The 14,483-nt window shown below is 41.0% G+C and overlaps 1 protein-coding gene across 1 annotated transcript in view; it reads left to right on the forward strand.

The window, feature by feature from the left end:
• FRMPD4 (FERM and PDZ domain containing 4) overlaps window positions 1–14,483 on the forward strand; it is a 742,584-nt gene that overhangs the window by 40,404 nt on the left and 687,697 nt on the right. Inside the window, exon 3 of the mRNA XM_074324291.2 lies at window positions 486–609. Within this exon, the coding sequence (XP_074180392.2) occupies window positions 515–609 (95 nt within the window). The 5' untranslated portion in view covers window positions 486–514. The remainder of the gene's footprint in view (window positions 1–485; window positions 610–14,483) is intronic.

The following is a 14,483-nucleotide window of genomic DNA, read 5'->3' on the forward strand; positions in this document are numbered from 1 at the left end:
ATGCTGAAACTGCACTTCCGGCCTCTGCAGCCCTTCAGAAGGTGCTCCTTCATTCCCAGTGCCATATCACTTCCATTCTAACTGCACTGACTGGGTTGCCCTGATTCATCCGGGTCTGTGGCAGAACATCAGAAATCTTGTTCTTGACTCCTCAATCAATGTATGTGCTTCGTGCCAAACCTGATTGCTTTTTTGCCTTAAATGAGTAACCTGTGCATCTTTGCTCAGGGTCAGGAAAAAAGTCCCTGTTAATAATTTACAAAAGACACAGCTACTCCTTTTTTTGCATCCTCAAATCTCTTCAGAGCACGTGATTGTCTAAGCATATCTGGTTTCCAAGTTGCTGAGTGATGAAATATGATTGGCCTCCCTGCATCGATTCCTCCTCTCCTTCCTCTCTTGCTCTCTTGTCTAGCAGTTGTTTGTTAGGATACAATCATTCTCATAAAAGAATACAGAACTGAGTTCTTTCTTTCCATCCTTAGGAAAAGGTGGGCTGTTTTGGCTTCCTAGCATGGATGAGGATCTCGAAGGAGAAACTTGGCAGACCCTCTCCATTCCCTGGGGCTTCGGCAAGGCGGTAGAGGATGAAGGAGGACATGTATGCCAGTGAGTAAAAGTCCTCAAGTTCAAAAACCGGGGATCTTATCATGTTTCCTGAGACTAGCTCATGTTTTTTCGGCAAGATGAATTTATCTGGACAAGGGTTGAAAGCCATGCCTCAGAATTACACATGAATGATGCCTTTCATAGAAAAGTAATGAGATTCTTCTGAGGTTTGTTCAGGCAATTGTAATATTTAAAAATATTGAAGGTGAGGCAGGAATATCCTGTAAAAGAAAAGGACAAAACCATGTACTACTTTTATTTCCTCAAGGCTAAATGTCCAGAGGCACTTTTGGGAAAAGTGAAACTGATTTTAGCTGCTGGTCCTTATATATGGTATTATAACAGGCTCTAATTTACAGTAAACTTTTGACTGCACTTTTTGCAAGGGAAAATGGTTTATGCTGTGTTTTCTTTTAAAAACGGTATCTTTTCTTTTAAAAACGGTATCATTTCGGTGACAAATGTTTCTGTCAGGATGAAAAGTTTGGATTTTGAAACAGAAAATAAGTTGGCTGGGCAAATTGGTTTGTATTTAATTGCTTCTTTATGTTCAATGATCTTGATAAATAAGTTTTTCTCCTTTGAGAAAACCCCAAATTTTACAGAATGTTCAGATCTTTGCTGAATGGCTTATGGCTTATATAAATATATAATTCTTTCTTGGGGTTGTCTAGGTTTCAAGTATGAGAAATTTGTCAGTAATGAATACATTTGGGAATGCTGATTGGAAAGTTTCCAGTCGTTCTGCTATTTAATGCTTTCTCATTAATCACTGACACTGTGTGTTATAAGCCACTTAGGAATTTGCATAAATGATATTCTTTCAGTAGATTCTGTGATTATTGAGTGTTTAAGCTTTGCAGTAAGAACATTATATGGAGCCCCACGTATAAAGGAACTGCCACAGGTTAAGAGAAGCTCTCCAAATGGATAAAACTCAACACCCTTGACTTCTACTGCTTGGGACTTTGAGCTAAATATTTTTTAGAGTTGTCATAATTTTCCACGACAGTAATCACTTGGTGGCACTATTTGTTTTAAAACAGTTTGGAGAGTTTGTGTGCGTGCAGATGAAAACTCTTTCTGTTATGTAGTTCATTGTAAGGAAAATTTAGAAATAGAAATTGATGTTGGCATTGTATGGGACTAAAACCCACAAAACAGTCTGACATTTTGGAATTTGAACTGTGAGCCCTCCAAATGACGGTTTGCTTGTGACATAGTTTTATCACATACCTTTTATTTTTAGTGCACACATTTCCCCCCTGGTTTCATACTTGAAGGATGAAATAATTGAATATTTGGGCCAAGGAAAGTGACCACTTAAGACTTTGGATCCTGGGATTTGTGTCTTTTGCTTGCCTTGTCAATAACATGAAAAGAAATAGATTCAGCTACAAGTTCATTTAAGCATATTGTTTATGGGTTTGGTAAAAAGTAGGTAATAAAAGACAAGAAATATTTTAAATCAAAACATGAAAGCCAAATCACTGAATTCCAGTTTGATAGTTTGTTGGCCATAGTTTTAACTACATGTATTCAGTGAAAACTCTAGTGTGTCTTGTTTGATTAGAATTAGTGCTAGATAGGTCTCTCTAAAGATGCAAATTGTATGTTATCCCTGAATGTGCTTAGTCAGTAGATGATTCAGGTAGTATATCATTTTTATTTTTTCACATAAAATGCTGTTTTATTTTTACAACTCAACATCAAAAGCAACCATTATTATAACTTCAGCCTATATCTCCATTGGAGAGTCAAGTATAGAACTAGTAAATGTGGTTAAAAATGTAATGCATGGGGATAATTTTCATAGAGCAATAAGTGATGTTGGTCCAGTTTGTTCTGCTGAGTTCCACTTGTGTTGCTGGCTTCACAGGAGTCAGCTGTCAAGTCCTTAGTCTGTCCTGTAATCAGGCTGAGCCGGCTGTCCAGCCTGGGGGCCGGCACCCCTCATTCATGTTCCTCATTGCTGATCTGAGTGATATGAAGAGGACAATGCTTCACTTTCCTGAGGTTTTATAACCCTTCAGAATTAAAGTGACTTGAGGTTGTTTTGTTGTTTTTGCTGTTGATTAAAGAGTAACTGATTTCTTTGCCCAGTGGAGCAGCCTCACAGAATCTTAGGACTGTGGTTTCTGAATCAGCTTGACCTGGGTGTGCTTTTGCTAATTGGCTGTATGCCTTTGGGCAAGTTTGTCAGCTCCATGAAACCTCAGTCCCCACCTAGCTCTTGGGGTTGGGGGGTAAGTGAGTTACTGTAGGAACAGCTCCTAGCACAGTGCTGGGCTCATTCAATGATCCAATTACTGATGGTGAGGCTTAATTGTTAGTACCAGTCAATAGCAGGATGGCAAAGGCTTTCAAAAGCAATCTTGTTTGCAAACCTTCAAGTACAATTTAAGTTTGAGTGAAAGTTCTAGGTTATATTGTTATATCAATTTTGCAGTAGGAAGAATGAATCATTTAGGACTTGGGAGAAAGAGTGAATACAGGAAGGTAAGAGAGAGTTTATACTTCTATGCATTTTCTTTGGTTTTAAACACAAAGCTTGGTAGAAAGTGTAATGAAAACATTAGTGAATTTTAAAACAGGACTTAAAAATGGGATGAGTTTATTTCAGTTCAACAAAATATTTATCGAGAGCATACCAATGTGCTAAGCGCCGGGGTACAAAGATAAAAGTCAAGGCTGCAATGAGATACCACATCACACCTACTAGAATGGCAAAAATGAAAAATGCCAAGTGCTAGTGAGGATGTGGAACAACTGGAACTCTCGTACATTGCCAGCAAAATGCTATAAAGCCACTTTGGAGACCGTTTGGTAGTTTCTCATAAAGCTAAATATACATTTGCCATAAAACCCATATGATCCCACTCCTGGGTATTCACCCTAGAGAAATGGAAAGTCACGCTCACAGAAAACCCTTTCACAAATGTTTATAGCAACTGCATTCAAAATTGCCCCAAATTGGAAATAGCCCAATTAATCCTTCAATGGATGAGTGGATAAAGAGCGTTAAATCTTCACAGTGAAATACTACTCAGCAATAAAAAGGAACAGACTATTGACATAGGCAACAATTTGGACAAATATCAAAGGCATTATGCTGAGTGAAAGAAGCAAGTCTCAAAAGGTTACAAGCTATGTGATTCCATTTATATGACATTCTCCAAAAGACAAAACTATTGTGACAACAGATTAATGTAGGAAGAATGCTAGGGGTGGGGGGAGGGTATGCTAGTATCTGATGTGATGGAAGCTTTCTGTGTCCCAATTGTGGACATGGTTATAGGAATCTACATGTGATAACATTTATGAAAATGTATATCAGAAGTCAATTTTATTATGTGGTAATTTAAAACATGAAAAATGAGAGAAGAAGGTTCATGCCCTTGAGTTCACAGGTGCAGTGAGAGATAATTATAATACAGTGGGGTGAATGTAGTGATTGTGACATGCTGAGAGAAGAGCTACCAAGCAGCGTGACATGCCATGACTGGGTTACAAGTGGACCCAGATGTTGCTGTATAAGGACTGTGGTCGCCTATCACTTAGGCCCATTGCTTATGACCAAGCACGGCCTTGTCCATTTACCCTTAAACATTTTGTATGTGTATCAAGATGTAAAAAGTTTTGGGGTATTATGGGAGCACAGAGGAAGTATACTTTGCCTGGTGGCCGGGGAAGAAGGGTGTGGTACCAGGAAAGGCTTTGGGAATTAAAGGGTAAGAAGGAGCTGGGTGGGCAGAAGAGGGCTTCTCCAAGGAAGTGAGCGGGCACTCCAAGAAAGCCATTCCTTGCCTGAGAAAGGCACAGAGGAGGAAATGAGTGGGGTGTGAGTTAGGAGCTCAGGGGTATTCACGATTATAGGAATACGAAGTCTGAGATGGGGCTGGAGACGCGAGATGGAACAGACTTATAGAGAGCCTGTATAATAAAGGAATGCTTGGTTTTGCGATGGTAGGTTTGAGCATATGTAGGGGTGGATGGGGTGAGGCAGCAGAGAGGGCAGTTTGATAAGAGAGGAGGCCGGAGGGATGAGATAATGGGAAGAGGTATTGGGTTTGGTCTTAACTGTCTAATGCTGGGAAACATTCTTATAACATGTGTAGCATTAATGGAAGACTCGCCTAGGAAGATCTTTTCATTCATTCATTCATCCATTCATCCATCCATTCATTCATCATGAATTCATTCAGGAAGTCTTATCCCGTACCTACCTGCCTACTGGACACTTTTTTAGGTGCTGGAGAATCCAACAGTGAACAGAGTCTCATGGAGCTGATATTTTAGGGGCTTACTGAACTTCGATTTGGACACTTTTGAAGTGTAAAGGGCATCTCATACAATGAACCCTAGTAGATGAGCACTGCGGAGAGCTGTCTGGGCTTGAAAGTGCAAAGAGGCATATGTCTCACCCCTCAAAAAAAAAAAAAGGCTTAGAAGTGCTGCCCAATACATTGTCGCTATTCAACACACTTTATTAAATGAACTACACAAAAGCTATTATTTCAAAGCTTCGAGCTCAATATATACTCAAATAAAGCAAAATCTTATTAAGGCTCATTTATGCGATCGATTATTCCTTCTATATTTTCAGTGGCTGGGGTGAACTTATGTCCAAATACTTATAAAAGCAAGGTGCCCTGGGAGAGGCCCAGCTTAGAGTGCTTTATTCGGCAGGGATGCATGTGCCCTCCAGGAATCATTTTTGTAAGCTTCTCAGTTCTTCCCACACAAATCAAGAAGGTGTATCCAGTAGTAATCAATGCTTCAAACCCCACCAATTTGTGCTTTCCATTCACAATTTCCCTCCAATATGCACCCCTATTTTCTGAAAGATTTTTTAGGTGACTATTAGGGAGTCTTCTACGGTCTTAGTTAGTGGATTTCTAGAAGAAAACAGCTGGGAAACATGTTGGAATTACAGAGTGGAGATTGATTTAGGTGGTTTTTTTTTTCCTGATTACAAGGCACAGGCAAACTCAGTGCTTTGAAAAGCAAACAGAGATGTCAGGAGGTCTTTCCCCAGGCAATTCAACAAGCCCTTAAAGGACCCTTCTGGGACGAATTCTCTGCTTTGCCCTTTGAAAGCCCACTCAGGTAGAGATGGTTATCCTGGATTATAGATCATTGCTGACAGGGTTGAACACAATCCTCCCAGGGGACTGCAGCTAATGGGTTGGAAGTTGTCCGTCTTTAATATAGTTGCCTGGGGGATACCATCTTCCCTTTCCAACACAGATTTCAAGCCCCCAAAGCAGGAAACATGCACACACAAAGTCAGTTCTAATAATCACATCTTTTTTGTTGTTGTTGTTTATTTTTTTTTTGCTAATTTGATGTATCTACTTTTAATATTATTTTTGTTACCTGATAATTATATCTTAATACCAACTCTCTGACTCAGAATTTTTGTGCTTATTGTACCTTTTCTCTGGAAGGTTCTACCATGTCTCTGCTCAAATGTCTTCTTGGAGAGACTTTTCCTGAATACCTAACCCCAAAATTGTTCCTGCTCCCTGCTTTCTTCCTTCTGACGCAGCTTTAATTTTCTTCAGAGTACTTGCAATCATCTAGCATTTTTGGACATTTATTAGTTTGTTTATTATCTCTTTTTTTCCTGCCAGGGTATATGTACTCAACAAATATCCCTTTATTCCAATTACAAGTTATTGTAACTTTTTCAATATTGCCCCTTTAACTTCATTATTAAATGAATAAATGAGGGAATTTTCAAAGGAAGATTTAAATGTAAGAGGTTGAACAAAATATTTTCTTACTTTCTCTATGCAAGGCTCTCCTTGAGAAAGCTTGCATGCGTTGACCTTTGTTCATTTAATGACTATCGAGTGCTAACTGTGTACCTGGCACTGATCTATATGTTAGTGGGACGGTAACATTATACCATTACTAAGCCAGTCTTTTGTCTCTTTGTGAATACTTAAACACTTGACTATGATTTGGGGCTAGAACTTGTGTCTCATACGGGTACTATTCTGAGGTCTTACATTACCAAGTATATCAGGATTATGTTCTTTCCCCTTGGGTTTTCATGGAGAAAAAGGTAGCAAAATAACATAGATAAATGGAGTTTTGAGAGGGTGCCTACAAGATTAATTTCCTGTTGTAAGAAAATGGATTGACTTGTTTATTATCCCGTACAGTTAAAACATGATTTGTAAGTGCATAAATTTCCTTACAGAAAGTGCTTATAAAGAGTATTATAAAAATAAGTATAATTGTATTTTGCTCACTTCTTATTCTTAAACATCGGACTCATTTTATTGTAATGTTATTGGAAATTTTTAATTCTGAGTGCTCACAATACCAATGGCAACCACTTAATAGAAAATATTTTCCAAAATGAAGCACATTATAACTGGGATGTGAATGAGGGCTGAAGGTCACCACTACAGACATCAAATACTTGATGTTTGTTTCCCAATTTTATTTTGTGTACACTTTTCACCTTCAAAGGTCTGTGTCATAGCTTTTGACTTTCACATTATACCTTCACAATTTTTCCCTGTATTACATCTGTGAAATTCTCCTATTTCTACTTCTGTAGCATATATTCTATAATATTCTTGAAACCCCACAATTTACTAATTTAGTGACATTATATATACCATGTGCCATAGCAAATAAGAATTTTAAAGGTCTATTTAAAATTGTCATTCTCTGTATAAAGGACTTTGAGAGCTTTCTATTTGTCCATGGGGCTGACTTTTTCATTTTTGTATAACAAATTTGAACACTATTACTCAGGTATTACATGGCTCTTTTCACTCCTCCATTTACCTAGGCTTAAGTTGTACTTCCTGTGCTGAACTGTTCTCTGATAACTCCAGAATACACTGACTGAACTTCTAAGTGTTCACAGAATTTTATTGTTGGTGTTAAAATATTTTCATTCTCAAATATATGCATATTAATTGATGCATACTTTCTAATGGTTTTCTTTGTAAACGTACCCGTATTCCCTACTATATTACAAATTTCTTGGAATTATGTCTCCAACTTTTCCCCCATTACCCAGTAGTTGAATAAATACTTATTAAGTTGAATTGAATTCAGAAGAGACATCTTCTTTAAGAACTCTCTAAATGTAAAGTCAGCTCTTGGCATATATTCTGCCCTTCAGTTGGTACGCGTATTTCTTTATAGTCCTTCCAAGCATTGTGGCTTTTGAAATGTCTATTATCCTCTATGTGAGTAGACCATTAGTATCAGTTATCAATTGCTAGGTAACAAACTACCCCAAAACACAGTGGCCAGTGGCTTTGAACAACAGAGATTTGTGGATTGGGATCAGCAGGGTGGTTCATCTGCTGCGTGAGCTCTCAGCTGGGGTCACTTGTGTAGCTGCTTAAAGCTAAGAGGTAAGCTGGGACTAGAACTTCCAAGATGGCTATGTTCACATGTCTGGCCCCCTAGCTGCAGTGCCTAGAGCTGGGGGCTGGCTGGCCCCTCTCCCTCTCCTCATTCAGTTTAGCCCGAGCTTCTGTACATGGCAGTTGGGTCCTAAAAAGGCAAAAAGGAAAGCTGCCAGGCTTCCTCAGGCCTAGGCCTGAAGTCACACAGCTTTATTTCTGCTATGTTCTCCTAGCCCAAAGACCACTCAAGCCAGATTTGAAGAGAGGGACTCCACCTTTTGATGGGAGGAGCAGCAAAGTCACATTGCAGAAGGGTAGGTAGGGTAGGACGAACTGTTGGCAGCCATTTTTCAGATAATCTATCACAGCATGATAGCATGGAAGGACTATGACATTATCTAGGCAAACTTTTAAAATTTTGCATCTGAGAAAGCTGAAGCCTGGAGAAGTGAGATGGCTTGTCCAGAGTACCACAGCTGGCTTCCTAGACCCTTGCTACACAGTGTCCCTGGACCAGTGGACTCCTCATCACTGGGAGCTCATCAGAAATGCAGACTCTCAGGCCTCACTCCACACCTACTGAACCATACTTGGCCTTTGTGCACTATCCCCAGGGGCTCTGAATGCATATTAAAGTGTGCTGAGAAGCTCTAGTGCTCTTTTTATTTCCCAGACTGAGACAGAAGACTTACCACCAGTGAAAGATTGTTTTACAGCCAGAGATTTGACTCAGTGCAGAAAAGGTTTTGTTTACTTATGTTTTTCTTTTAAAGTACTGCCCTTAGCTCTTGACAATTATTATTGAATTTAAGCCTCCCAACAATCTTGAGGGGTAATTTTTTGAAATGTTTTTTAATTATAGTTGACATACAATATATTGGTTTCACATGTGCAACGCAGTGACTAGACATTTATATAACTTGCAAACTGATCACCCCAATAAGTCTAGTACCCATGTAACACCATACATAGTCATTATAATATGACTGAGTATATTCTCTGTGCTGTACTTTACATCCCGTGACTAATTTTACAAGTGGCAATTTGTGCTTCTCCATCCCTTCACCTTGTTCACTGTGAGGTAATTATTATAATTTCCATTTGACAAAAAGAGAAAACTGATGCTGAGAAACCTACACTTGTACATGGACCAGAATTCAAACCTAGGGTTTTCTGACTCCAAATTCTATGCTCTTAATTATGGGACTGTGTACCCTGGCAACTGCCATTTGGTGGCCGTGAAGGTGTCTAAATGTTTAGAGGAAGAGATGGTTAGAGGGGAGCCATAGCATGTGTCTGGCTTGGTGAACTGTCGCTTCTTCCCTGACGCCTCCCACTCCCACCTTGCCTAAAGTGAAGAGGCTGACATGGATATATGACAGATGGCATGGCCCTGCGCTGCCGTATGTGTGCTGCTCCCCATTCCTGGGCACACAGCTGCCTGACACAGGCCTTGCCAGTTGAGCAGCTGCCTCTTGCGGTGTGTCCAAGGGCTGTTGGTTCGATTGCAGTCCAGCGTTTCCTCCACTTTTCCTTTTAGACATGCCTTCCCTCTGCTCCTTCATCTCCACCTGGAGCAGAGAGCACTGTTTGAGGTCTGACTGGGGGGAGCCAATGCCAGACCTTGAGCTGCACATAACAGGTGGCATGTGGACAAAGCTCATCCAAAAGTGGGCGAGCCAAGGCCAGGAACTGTGAAGGGCTCCTGGATTCCCGCTTCTGGGAGAGCTTGGTGCCAGCCAGAGCTTCCTTCCGACAGCTGTGCGTGGGGTGCAAAGGCAATTCCTTCCTTGCTGTTCCCTTACCAGGAATGAGAAAGGAAGGAATGAAGAATAGAGAGCAAGTGCAAGCAAGGGCATTCCTCTTCCCAGACCCAGAATCTGTGGGAAGAGGGGCCAAGCAAACCTCCAGAATCCTTCCACATTGGAGTAGGGACAGCGATATTTCTGTTTGCTTTGGTCCCATCAGCACTTTATGCTAGCATCAGATAGGTGAACAGTTGACATCGGACACTGAATGTGCAATATTAGCTGGCTCAGGTGCTGCAGTTACCCTCTTTGGATTAAAACCTATGTGCTAGCCCTTTCTTTGGGTAAATTACTTGATAAGCCTCAGGGTTCTCATCTGGAAATTGGGAGTAATTTATCTCCTCATACCGTAGTTGTGAGGACTAAGGGATAAAATACATCTAAAGGGATTACATAGCCCACTAACTGGCGTTTAATACATATTTGATAAATGTTATTCAGTACTGTTAAAGTTTTTGTGAGGGCAGTAACTTTGTCTTGTCTACTGTTACATCCCCAACTCCCAGAATGGTTCCTGGCACATAATAGGTACTCAGTATCGAATAATGAACAAATTCTCTAATACCTGAGCAGTTATTTGTGTGCTTCATCAGAGGACTCCATGGCTTTAGATGTAGTGGGTTGAGCACTTAATATGTGTGTGTGTGTGTGTGTGTGTGTATATGTGTGATTGTATGTGTGTATATACATATGGGGGGTATATATGGGGATAGACAGATTTTTCAGATGTTGCTCAGTTTGTCAGAGATGATGCTGCCTTTTTTTTCTCTGGAGCTAGCTAACTCTCTCTATTCCCTCTGTTCCCTCTCCTCTCCTCTCCTCTCTCTCTCTCTCTCTCTGCCCTCTCTTCCCCGTCCCTCTCCACTCTCCCCCTCCCCTCTGCCTTTCCCTCTCCCCCCTCCATCCCTCCCTCCATTCCCCCCTCCATCCTCCTCGCCTTTCTCTTTCTTCTTTCTTTCTTGTTTTTTTTTTGGCTGTGGTGTTAAAATCCTGCCTCACAGCATATTTAGTAAATTGCTTTCACGCTCACAGCAGAGCAGAAAAGAGTCACCTGGTCTTCGCCAAGTGAAATTGTACAGCCTTCCTGCTCTAAAGCCAGTCTTTCAACACTGCTTGCTTTTGTTGGAAATCAAAGCAAGCTCCGCCTCTGGGACAGTCCTTCCCCAGCCCTCCTAGGGTGAATGGGCGCTCTGCAGGAGGGGCACTCCCCTCCATCTCGGCCTGTTGGAGGCCTTGAGGCTCTAACAGCCACCTGCTCCTTAGCTGCCACGTTTGTTGGAAGGAAGACTGGATGAGCAAAAGGACACACGCACTACGATACAACCGGGGGCCAGAATCAGTACATAAACATCTGCTGTACAGAGAATGGCGTTGCTGTATTCAATAATTAAGTTCTGCCATGGTGATGAGGGGACTTTTCACAGTTAAAGGGCAAAGAATGAAAGCGGACTAATCTTGCATCTCCTAGGGGTCTGCTGCTTTTGGTCAGAGCCTGGGAGCCCAATAAGAATCCTGGGCATAGGTTGTTCTCTCATCCCTTGGGTCTCCTGTGTTTTTTCCTGAAGGGATGGTTTTATAGCAGTAATTGGGAATAGAATATATTATTTCAGAAATGAAGCCGGAGATGGGTCTTAATCAACTCGGGTTTGCTTCAGAATCAATGAGAGCTTTCTCAAGATACACATGTCTGGAACTCAGAATTTTGAGCAAAATTTCTGGAGGTTCATCTAGGTTTCTTTGTTTACTATGTTATTTAATAACCCTTTTTATTTTAGAATAATTTCAGATTTACAAAAAAGTTGCAAAGATAGCCCAGATGACTCCCATGTTGGCTTCACCCAATTCTTCCCGTTGTTAACATCTTACATTTCCATGATGCATTGGAGTATTTCTCTTAAACTCCAGACTTTATTTAGGTTTCACCAGTTTCTCTACCATTCCTTTTTCTGTTCACGGATCCCATCCAGGATACCACATTGTATTCAATTGTCATGTCTCCCTAGTCTTTTCCGGGTCTGTGACAGTTTCTCTGTCTTTCCTTGTTTGCTATGACCTTGACCGTCTTGAGGAATCCTGGTCATGAGTATATTTACTTTTTAGAAGTTTCAAGTTGCTTCTGATTCTGAAGGGCACCACTATTAGGAACTCCTTCGTATATGGTGCTTGAGCTTGCATTTTCTTTTGTATATATTTTTTTCCTTGAGTTCTTAAAGGTTTTCCCTGAGTTCTTAAGATTTCTTCCTGCCTGTCAAGTTATCTATGATACTTTGGTGACAAATAACCTGTTTTTGGCTAGGGATGAAAACATGTTTTGTCTATAATATAACCTAATGTAAAGTTGAAATTGAGATTTGACCTCATCCAAATGCATTACATGCACAGCACTTTCGTATGGAAATCTTTGACTACAACTTTTACCCCTTTGGTAAGATCAATAATCACACTTAGAGCTAACTGCACGAGGTACTGCCCTCAGTGACTTCGGTGAGGTAGGGCATGTAACTCTGTGATGGTTCTGGATGTGGCCGCCGGCTGGCCTCAACTACAGTCCAGAGAGTTGAACTCAAAGGACCGGAGAGATACTCTGATGGGTGTTTTGGACAAGATGATAGACACTTGCACTTATTTGTGCAACAAATGATGGCAGAGCACGGTTTCTTAACAACAGCACTAATATTTGGTACCAGATGATTCTCCTTCGTGGGGCTATCCTGTATGTTGTACAATGTTTAGCCGCCTACACTAAATGGAAGTAGCACCACCCCCGAGTTGTTGTAACAATAAAAAATGTCAAGATATTGCCAAGTGTGCCCTGGGGGACAAAATCGCCCTCAGTTGAGATCCACTGGAATAGACTGGAGGATAGTGCAGGGTTGTTGTAGGAGGTTCCAAGATCAAATCTTTAGAGCATTACTGAAAACTGTTAGGAAGAATGAATAACAGATCCAATCACCTCCCTGGAGATCAGGGAGCAGTTGGTCAAGGGGGAGAAAGAAATTAAGACAAAGGGCCTTGGGTTCATCCAATGTAACAAGCATGACCTTATTAAAATCAACACAGATTTTTCTGAACTTAAAAATTAGGCAGTTTTAGGAGAACAAAACGGGCGCATCATGCTGCTGAGGGTAATATTGCAGGGCCCAATGGATGGGAAGATAACTGTTGCAGTGTGTAGGTTCATTTTACTTCGTTAAGATGGGAGACATCTTCTGCTTTTATTCTTCCATTAATGCCTACCCAGGGCCTGTGCGCCTGGTTCTAGAAGCCTCTCGACCATAATAGGGAGAACTCCACCTCACATAGGTTTTCTTCCTGCACCTGGGTCAGTGTGTGATTTTGACAGAGTTGTGTGAGCATCCCGAGATTTTATAGCCGTTTCAGAAGTCACTATTTAGATTGGCACCTGGACGCTTTTTCCAGTATTTTTTCATCCCCTCTAATTAAGTTACCTTTCTGCTTTAGATGAATATGCGAGTTCAAGGATCCTTCCCTTTAAAGGAACTGTCCCTTGTTGATGCTCTTGGATGTGATTTCTCAGTTTCAGGCTTCCAGCCATTGAGTTCTGAATGATTTCCCCTGTGTAATTCAGACACCCTTCTAGAGCTCTTTAGGCCACAGTGATTTAGGTAATCCAGTTAGCTTCCCTAAATCTCGGAGGCATATGTATTTTTAAGAAGGGAATTCAAACTTGATTATACTACCATGTTTCCCTGAAAATAAGACTTAACTGGAAAATAAGCCCTAGCATGATTTTTCCGGATGACATCCCTTGAACATAAGCCCTTATGCGTCTTTTGGAGCAAAAATGAATATAAGACCCGGTCTTATTTTCAGGGAAACACGATAGTTGCTTTCTCCTGCAGTGTTCCTTCCTTATCTTTCCCACCCCCTAGAGCCAAACTAGTGTTTGTAAAGAGGCCAAGGTGATATTAATCGTCCTTGCTTAGTTTGTATCAACTGACCAGCAGCAGTGAAATCTGCTCCGGCTGAGCCTGACACAACAGTGTGTGGCCCAGGACTGGGCTAATGAACTCTTCCCCTAAGAGTATTTAAACAGGCACTTCTCCAACTGGAAGGTGCCCACCAGTCGCCTGGGCATCTTGTTAAAATGCAGATGCCCATTCAGTAGTTCTGGGATTCTGCATTTCTAGCAAGTTCCCGGGGGATGCTGATGCTGCTGGTTCCTGGAACAGACCACACTTTGATTAGTGAGGATTTAACCCAGTCTTGTGGTTGGAGGTTTGGAAGCTGCTAAATTCAGTATCTGAGTTAAGCTGGATGTAACTTCACGTTCACCTCACCCTGCTTTCCTCAAAAACCTTGACAATTACCGTTTCCGTTTTCTACTTTAAAATGTGCCATGAAACATGGATGAATTTCAAAAGCATTATGTTGAGCAAAAGAAGCCAGGCACAAAAGAGTACATATGGTGCGATTTCATTTACATGAAATTCCAGAACAAGTGAAACTGACGTAGAGGGACAGACATGAGATCTCTGGTTTCCTGGGGCTGGGGTGGGTGAAGATGGTGGGGTTTCCTAAATTTGTTAGGGATGATAGTGGCCCTTATATTTTAGAGATAATACTGATACAAATAAATGATATTCCTGGAACTAGCTTCAGAATCATCTGCTGGGGGAAATGGGCGGCGGTATAGCTAACACGAGAGTGGCCCTGTGTT

Source organism: Rhinolophus sinicus, chromosome 18 (genome assembly GCF_057876585.1).
Source record: "Rhinolophus sinicus isolate RSI-liver-muscle chromosome 18, RSI-T2T, whole genome shotgun sequence".
Classification (NCBI taxonomy): Eukaryota; Metazoa; Chordata; class Mammalia; order Chiroptera; family Rhinolophidae; genus Rhinolophus; species Rhinolophus sinicus.